Source organism: Sinocyclocheilus rhinocerous, unplaced genomic scaffold (genome assembly GCF_001515625.1).
Source record: "Sinocyclocheilus rhinocerous isolate Xijiao unplaced genomic scaffold, SAMN03320098_v1.1 scaffold1892, whole genome shotgun sequence".
NCBI classification, from domain to species: domain Eukaryota; kingdom Metazoa; phylum Chordata; class Actinopteri; order Cypriniformes; family Cyprinidae; genus Sinocyclocheilus; species Sinocyclocheilus rhinocerous.
The window spans coordinates 291,957-301,515 of NW_015652347.1; the positions used below are offsets into that span (position 1 = coordinate 291,957).

Genomic DNA, 9,559 nt, shown 5'->3' on the forward strand with positions numbered 1-9,559 from the left:
TAGGGTAGGTTTAGGGTTAGTAGAGTAAGTTGACATATACTTGCAAAGTTTCTCATAGTCAGTATGTTGTGGACCCATCAAAATAAAGTGTTAGCAGATATTAAGCAGACAGTCTACTAATACTCTAATGACTGCTAGTTGACGCATAGTTGCAAAGTTACTTACTGTTAGTAGAATGTCTAAAGTGGATGATCCAGATAAAGTGTTACGTCCTCCTCTGAAAGCAATGGCGGCATTTATTGTGTTTCGTCTGCTCGCTCTGAGACGCAAGTCATTCATCATAATTATTATATTCAGTGGCTTCTCCTAGTTTTCTTGGTGATATACAGTGCAAGTTTATCAGGAAGGGACGATTTTGTTCTCTTGGACTCGTTGGATGGAAACGGTGCTTTATTCGCAAACATTTTATGTGATATTCATAAATTTAACTCGAATCTTTGGATGGAAACATAGCTATTGATAGAAATTTGTCTTAGGTAAAAGGCTCACATATACACAATACAAAAAAGCTCACGCGACAACCAAACCACAGTTAATCCACAACAACTCCTCTAGAATAAATAACAACAAACCTAAGATACAAGATCCTGACAAACTGCTTGGCCTTATTTAGAATATAAATTGCATTACTATAAGCCTTCCTTCTGGCCAAAGGAGTTCTGAACTGACAACCTGATGCTGAAAGAAGTAATGCAAAGCATGAGAGGGGTCCGCAACAAAAGCTGCTTTTCTCTTTACACTGTTATACAGATCTAACAGTTGAGTCTGTGGGTACCCAATCATTTTAGATGCCTGCCTGATTACGCTTGATCGTTTTTTATCAAGAAGTGTGCATGAGCGATATTTCGGCATGAGCGCTGCTCTCTCGGCAGATCGCAGAGATTTATGACTTACTCTTAATTGTCTATTAAGCTGCAATTACAGAACTGCTGGACTTTCTTCCCCACAGGACACACGCCCACCTCCTCTAGTCTTACACTCGATTAGCCCATCACAGCAAATGGAGCAGCCTTTGGCAGCGTCGATGGGGTTTAACAGCGTCTCGTTGGCCGCGCTTTAGCAGCGATACGTGCTGGAGTGAATGCTCTACAGCAGCCATATTCCAAACCCGTTCGAGCTCAAACTTCAAATTTCTGTAGCTCAAACAATAGAGTGTGGCGTTAGCGACGCTGAGGTAATGGGTTCGATTCCCAGGGAATGCAAGAACTCATACAAACATTCAATGCAATGTGAGTCGCTTCGGACAAGCGTCTGCCAAATGAATTAATGCACTCGTTATTTCATGTGTATCTTTGCTCTGTTGTATTTATTTGTGCTAGTGCTTGTGATTTGTGTATTTGCTCTTAGTTTATTACTGAATGTTTACTTGTCTTGATAGGTATAGGCTGAACTTTATATTAGGGCAGTAGATGTTACTGTGGTTTTAAAACTGGAATTGGGAATTATGAAATTATGTTAGTATCTAAAACATTGGTGTCAAAACCTTATTTATTAGAATACAAGGTTAGATGGGTGAAAAACAACGAAAGCAGTAACTATTATTTATTTATGGACGATGGCTATTTATACACTTCTCTAATTAACACTGATGACTTGCAGGAAAACAAATAAAATATTTAATGTTTCTGTAAGTGTTTTATTTTGATTTTTGATTTTATATTATTTGTTTTTATTTTGATTTTTTTTTAAATAATTGTTGACAGTGTAGAGCTGCATGATTTGGTCCAAAATGTAATTATTTTGGCATATATTGTAATTGCAAATAGAACTGCCATATGATAGACATTTAATCTCATAACAAAATGTCTAAAATTGCTGTTGCTGAAACATCCAGAGAAAATAATCAAAGAGACCATTTCAGTAGTAACAATAATAATAATTAGTATTAGTATTAGTATTATGTTAAACTAATCATAAAAAAATAAAAATAATAATAATATGTGTCCCTGAAGGACAAAAGCAGTGTTAAGTCGCTGGGGTATATTTGTAGCAATAGACAACAATACATTGTATGGGTCAAAATTATACATTTTTCTTTTATGCCAAAAATCATTAGGATATTAAGTAAAGATCATGTTCCATGAAGATATTTTGTAAATGTCCTACCGTAAATATATCAAAACTTAATGTTTGATTAGTAATATGCATTGCTAAGAACTTCATTTGAACAACTTTAAAGATGATTTTCTCAATATTTAGATTTTTTTGCACCCTCAGATTCCAGATTTTCAAATAGTTGCATCTCAGCCAAATATTGTCCTATCCTAACAAACCATACATCAATGGAAAGATTATTTATTCAGCTCATTTATACTGTAGTGCTTATTTATTTTTTTATATTTTGAAATCACAATACTTATATTTAACACAAAATGGCACAATACTAATATACCCTAAATTATTTACTTTTAAGGGTAAACCCTCGAGTGTTTATTTTGGCGGAAAGCTGCAGGGAGATTTTTAGACTGTTTAGTTGGCAACGCTTCTGGTCCAATCAGGAGCGGATCAGAGCTGCGTTTCTCAAAAGCATCGTAAGCCTCCATTGGTTTCAATGGTCTGCGATGGTTTTGGGGAGCGCAGGCCAGACTGTCTTCACATGCACAGACCCGTATGCATCACTCCTCACCTCTCCGTCCCTCTCTCTGGAAGTCCACGTGGCACCACTCTCCGTCGTTCACCTTCTTGTTGCTGGTCTTGAGCTTGATGCTGCCGGAGCCCATGTCCATCAGCAGGTAGAGAAAGCCGTCGAGCAGCTCCATGGCGAAGTAGTCGGTCTTCATCTCGCGGCCGGGCCGCTGCTCTTTGCTGCTCTGAGGCTTGCCGTGGCTGAACAGCAGCAGGCCGCTGGGCTCCGTGGTGCGGAAGTCGAAGGAGATGGAGCTGGTCTTCTTGGTGTCCCAGCGCGGGAGGGAGATGTAGGACTCGGCCGTCTCGAAGGTCACGGGGTCCAGGGCCGCCACGTCCTCGCAGCGGAACACCAGGTCCCCGTGCACACTGATCTTAGGGTCCCTCTCGATGGCCAGACGCGACAGCTCCAGCTTGAAGTCGTTGTTCTTGTACACCACCTGCAGGAGTGCATTAAACAACACGCGCTGAAATAATACCTTGTTTTCTAGTATAAGTATATCTCTTCACTGTGGAGGATAAAAACAGGATTAATAAAACGATCAGAAAGACCTGGTTCAATTATTGGTTTTATTCCCGATTTCTCTCGAGGTTATTGTGGAAGGGCAACACTGAAAAGGATTGTGTATTACGAAGGACATCCACTAAACGGCATCTTCAGCGGATTCAAGAGTTCATTCAGTGGAAGATCAGTAATGCCTCGGTGTTCTACAGAACATTCCAACAGCTGTTAGGTTTTTTAACAACATGGTGTACGTTGTTTATGGATTAATATTGTTTTTGTGCTTATTGTTAAGTCATTTATTGTGCTGTCTGCAATGTAAAGTGGCAAATGGGTTGTTGATGGATTGATTGTGTTTGTTGTTTAATAATTTGTGTTGTTTGTAATGTACAGTGGTGGCAAATGAGTTGCCCCTTTCAGGGATCAATACAGTTTCTAACTAAACTAACTACATAACTAAATATCTAAACATTCTTGAATCAGGATGCATTTTCTTGACAAGTAAAACGACTTAAGATATTATCGTCTTGTTATCTGAAAATATTATCCAAATTTTGTTTGTTTTGGCTTAAAACCAGTAAAAATAATCTTAATTCAAAGGCTAAACAGGATTATTTTTCTTATCCCATTGACAGAATTTTTTACTTGCTTTACAGAATTTGGATTTTTTTTTTTTTTTCAGAAAACAAGACATAAGTCTTAAATAATTTTACTTGTCAAGTAAATGCATCCTGATTCGAGAATGGTTAGATATTTATACAAGAAAACAAGACAAAAATACTAAACAAGAAAATCATTTACATTTTAAGCTAATTTTACTGCTACTGCTCTGTACAATACACTTACTATTGAACTTCACATTCATAAAGAAATTAAGTAAATATTACATATAATTTCCCATATAGAATTAAGTAAAATCTACTTACCTAAGTTAAGTAAATTTAACAAAGAAAATAAGTAACTTTAGCCTGGCCAGTAAAAGTTTGAGTCATTTTTATTTAGTCAAAGCTTACTTGGCAATACTTTGATTTTACTTAACATACGCTTTAAAAGCATGGTTTAACTAGGTGCTATGTTATGTAGAAACATCAGAGTAAATAATACAATAGATATCATGTAGACACCAGGGGCCAGTTGCATAAAGAGTTGCCACCATGTTAAGACTGTGTCTAAAGAAGTAGTTTGACCAACACGCAGTTACCAATGGGGTAATCAGTCTTACTTCTTCAATACAAATACGACCAATCTGCCTTTTCATAACTGAATTCAAAAAGTCTTTATGAAAAATAATTAGATGACTAACTTTTTAAGACTAGGTTTATGCAACCGGCCCCATATCTACATAATTGCGCCTAGAGCAAGTTTATTGTAGCACAGATTTAAAAAATAAATAAATAAAACATTTCTAGCAGTATTGTCAGCAGGGAAATTACCCCTTTAAGTTTTTCCATCCTATGTAATTGATAATAAACATTAATTTCTGTCACTACAGACACAACTTCAGCAGCGATTATAAACGCAAGCATTCACAGAACAGCGCTGGAAGCAATATTTATGAAAAGTGGCATTTGTTTAAGGCGAACTGCACCAAAGATTCATAAAACTTGTAATCACTTGCAAAAGAATATGTAATCCAAACAGGCGAACAAGCGAATTACGAGTAACCTCAATGGGAAATAAATAAATGACAGAAGAAATTACATTAAATATTAGTCTATCTGCTGCATTTAACACTCATAAATATCATTTCTATTCACATGGGTTTTTGCTCCATGGGAAACTAATGATATTCCAACAGTCTAATCAAATTAAATCTGCTATTTGGCAGTCAATGAAAAAAAGAAAAGAAAAAAGAATTTGCTCTCAATTAGTTTAGGTAGATTTCATCACATGTTTTGAGTAAAGACTGTCAAAAATGAACAACTATGACACACTAAAAGAAATGAGGCTAATCGTTGTTAATACTGTACACTACAAGACTCACCTTAAAAGAGTGACTGACATTAATAACTATACAGAATTCATGGGAACCACAGAAACTTCAACATGAACGCTTTTTTAAATGTCAAACATTAAACACCAGCAGGTCTTTCTCCTTACTCCAAAAACACTTCATTTCAATGTTTGAATTAATTCAATGTTATGCTGAGCTAAAAATCCACTGCCCAGTTTCAGTCAATCTAACAAACATGATTTACACTAATGGATTTTTGTGAATTTTACATATTTACATAATTTTGCATATTTACATAATTTTGCATTGAGCACAATAAACTGAAGTAGTGACAAAATGTTCAGCGGTTGCTTTAGCTCATTTTAATTTAGTTGTACAAGCAGCAAAACTATATTTACAGTGATAACAGCAATACACTCCGCCCACCTGCCGTCACTCAAACAGTTAGCTCCGCCCCCAAACTCACGCCATTGGCTGAGCACTTGTCGTTACATCTGCTCACACAAACAGAGATGATGCACTTCACCTTTGACCCTCAGATTGTGTTTCACTCATTTAGACCCGGAGGATTTTCTGTAATAGTTACTGTTATCGGATTGGACTAAAACCGACTTTGCTCACACAGGATATATAACAACTTACCAAAAAACGTTGATCATTTTTGGGGATTTTCTCCCACCTTGTTAAACCTGTGGTGTTCCTGCTTATAAATCTCTGATTATGTTATATTATCACCAAATCTTGGATTCCATCTTTTTATCAGCCTGTTTTCTTCCAGTTAGCACAGGCTTTGTGTTTCTTTCTGGAACTGACTGATTGTTTTTTAGTTAATATTGCCAAAATTAACCAGAAATAATGCTTGTTTCCACTGAAAACCTGAGGTGCACAGGTTCAGATCAATGAAAACTATGATCATCCTAAAAGAAGCACAAAACCTGTCCTAACAGTAGGGCTGCCCTCGACTAAAGATTTTTCTGCTCGACTAGTAGTCGTTCATTTGAAGCATTAGTCGACTAATCGCACGTTTATTAATAAACCATTTAAATCATAATAATGAGTCTTTAATTGCATAGCCTAATAAGCGCTCAAGCGCACGCATAAAGCTTGCCACGGCGCACCGTCAGAAGTAATGGTTATGAATGTGTCAGGGAAAAACAGTAAGAAGACTGCATTAATAACATTTTAATAATTAATTGATACACTAGTGCTTTCTGTGTTTTCAGTTTAAGAGATGAAGTCTCATCTCCGCAGTAGTGATGCGCATGCATGCATGCTTCACACATAATCTGAGAATATTTCTCTTCCATTTCAATTGGTTTATTTGAAAGTGGACACTTCACTCTCTATAGATATGTTTGTCATGTCTGTACGGCAAGTATACACAGAGTTTCAGAGTTTCTGGCTCAAGTTCACAGAGACTGAGATGGCAGAAAGCACATTCTGACTGCTTTCATTATTTTACACAAGCGCCATGTTTTATTGTTATTGTGAGTGCACACAAATAAACAGAGTCTTTACAGATTCGAAACATGTATTACTCTTATCTGTAAGACCAGAAATGACGGAGTATTTTAAGAGCAAGTGAGCGCACCGTAGACCAGCCGTTAACGATCTGTGTGTCTCCGCCTGTGGATTTTTATTTTTATTTTTTTCTGCGACTAAGCGACAGATACAATTTTGGAGGACCAAGCCTCTTCTGGTCGACTAACGGTTAGTCGAATATTACGGGGCAGCACTACAAAACAGACTGAATGCAATATTTGGTGATAATGAGAGATTTACGAGCACACTTGTAAGTGAACAGCTGATTGTGTGGAGCTGCAGGGCTCGTTAGCGCTCGTCAGACTCACGTCTTTCAGGCAGCCCATGAAGTTGTTGCTGACGGGAGATCCGGGCAGGTCGGCCGTGTTCGGGCTTCCTCCGATGTAGAAGAAGTCGTCGGAGCCCAGCATGGTGTAGTCCTCCTGCGTGTATCCGGTGGTGGTCAGAATGCCGTCCACTGAGATGGTGACCTGCGGCGAGAGAGCGTCCGGAGGAACAGAGAGAGGAGACAGAGACACTGGATTAAAGAGTCATTGTGATTGTGCTACTCGGAGCGGCTCCGGTGCGAGAAACGCTTCTTCAGAGCGCAGCTGAACGCCAAACTGTCCGTCAGAGCACGCCGCTAACACACGCTACACAATACTGACAACAACACGCTTCTGTTTCAGTAATGTGAGCCAAAGACTAAAAGTGATATTTATTAGTTAGGGTTAATATTTTGAGTTCGATTTTACTGACTTATTTTTATATTTGCATTTTTCATATGTGGCCCTGCAGCACAAAAGCAGTGTTAAGTCGCTGGGGTATATTTGCAGCAATAGCCAACAATACATTGTATGGGTCAAAATTATACATTTCTCTTTTATGCCAAAAATCATTAGGATATTAAGTAAAGATCATGTTCCATGAAGATATTTTGTAAATGTCCTACCGTAAATATATCAAAACTTAATTTTTGATTAGTAATATGCATTGCTAAGAACTTCATTTGGACAACTTTAAAGATGATTTTCTCAATATTTAGATTTTGTTGCACCCTCAGATTCCAGATTTTCAAATAGTTGTATCTCAGCCAAATATTGTCCTATCCTAACAAACCATACATCAATGGAAAGATTATTTATTCAAATAAGCTCAATTAAAAAAATGGACTCTTATGACTGGTTTTGTGGTCCAGGGACACAGATTAATTGTAGTTAAAGTTTTAGTAATTAATAATTATTTTGTTTGTTTTTGTCATAATGAGCTATTATTGTTTTTAAATGTCTATATAGTTTTTTATTTTTATTTCAATTTTAGTTATTTTAGTAAATCAAGCTAAAATAAATGAAAATTAGAAATGTTGCTTAGAAAACTAGATGACATAAAATTACTTTTGTTTTTATTCCAGTTAACATTTATTTTGATTTCAGTAACATTTTGTTTAATGGTTGTAGCTTTAGTTAACTATAACTATAATAAGTCTGCCTGATAAGAGTTCAGATTTTCACTTGAGACTTATGACTAATGTTTCAGTAATGCAAACAAAATGAAATTCTATTTTAATTGTATTTATTTATTTAATTCATTCTGATGCAATCCCTCTGCTCTAAAGCCTTGTTCTGAGTATGTGTGTGAGCATGTCTGGTGTGGCTCTGATGGCCTCCTGCTGTAATCAATCAGAGAATCAGAGCAGCTGAGGCGGTTTCATAACTCATTTCACGTCTCTTCTGCAGTTCCGATGCATTTTCCTGCTAAAAGCTCTGATTGACCCACGAGAGCGAGAGAGAGAGAGGCCTATAATAACATAAGATGTGTCTAAATGGGAAAAAGAAGGAATATAAATTATGTATACACAAATTTGTAAAAGCATCCTAAAAGTTAACAGAGCAACCCCAAACAATTCGTGCAGAGCTGAATTAGGACAATACCCATTATTAATTAATATTCAAAAAAGAGCTGTCAAAATCTACCAGCAGCTCAAACGCAGTGAACCGAGCTCATCTCAGGCAATGACAGCAGAAACTCACACTACACTCAAACCAGCACAGCACAGTCCAGACCAAACCAATTATACAGTCACAGAGACAAAACTACACTGCCTATTAGAAAGATGCCACTAACATACAAAAGATGACGCTATATTTACAGCTGAAAAGAGAGTATAAACCAGCAGAATAGCTGAGCTGTGAGAAAGACACTAACACAGTACAGACTGAGTGATCACTGTCTGCTGAAGAGAGAGGAACATTGCCTGCTGCACTGTGACTACTGCCACAACAGCACAGCTGCACGTTTCACTACATCCCAACAAATACAACACATGTGATGACATTACCAAATGCAGAAAAATGAAGTCATATTCTAGGGGAAAACTCCAGCATGATCGCAAAAGCAGCAAATTTCAGAATTTCAATTATGAAAGTAACTCAGTTCCAGCTCTACAGAGGACAACAGAGTTCAGTTCAGGATCCAGCTCAAGCGTGTTCAGTGTCAGCGCTGCTACTTCAGTAATATTACTGAATATCACTGGTCTGTTACTCTTCATTCACTGAATCACAGGAGGCCGTGTGTTCGTCCTGCTTTATTGTGGCTCAGAATAACTCCAGCGATCTTGAGTTGATATTTACAGCTGATCCAGACGTCTGACCCTGAGCGGCGGACGAATCGTCACGCTGTTATCAGAGATCAGTGTTCAAGGATTCTGTGTGATGATGGTCCTGAGCGCTTATTAACAAATCACTCTCAACTTCACGTGTGGACACTCCGCTTCTGCCTCCAGACCAGCGCTCAATAATGACCAAAGAGTTTCTATATTTTTCCTATTTAAAACTTGACTCTTCTGTTGTTACATCGTGTACTAAGACCGACTGAAAATGAAAAGTTGTGATTTTCTAGGCCGATATGGCTAGGAACTATACTCTCATTCCGGCGTAATAATCAAGGAACTTTGCTGC

General features: G+C 37.5%; 1 protein-coding gene across 1 annotated transcript in view; it reads right to left on the minus strand.

The window, feature by feature from the left end:
* The window catches only part of LOC107714885 (neurexin-2-like), a 368,434-nt gene that overhangs the window by 200,683 nt on the left and 158,192 nt on the right, over positions 1 to 9,559 (minus strand). The window contains exons 6-7 of the mRNA XM_016520877.1: positions 6,932 to 7,093; positions 2,627 to 3,065 (exon numbers count right to left, since the gene is read on the minus strand). Coding sequence (XP_016376363.1) covers positions 2,627 to 3,065; positions 6,932 to 7,093 — 601 coding nt within the window. The remainder of the gene's footprint in view (positions 1 to 2,626; positions 3,066 to 6,931; positions 7,094 to 9,559) is intronic.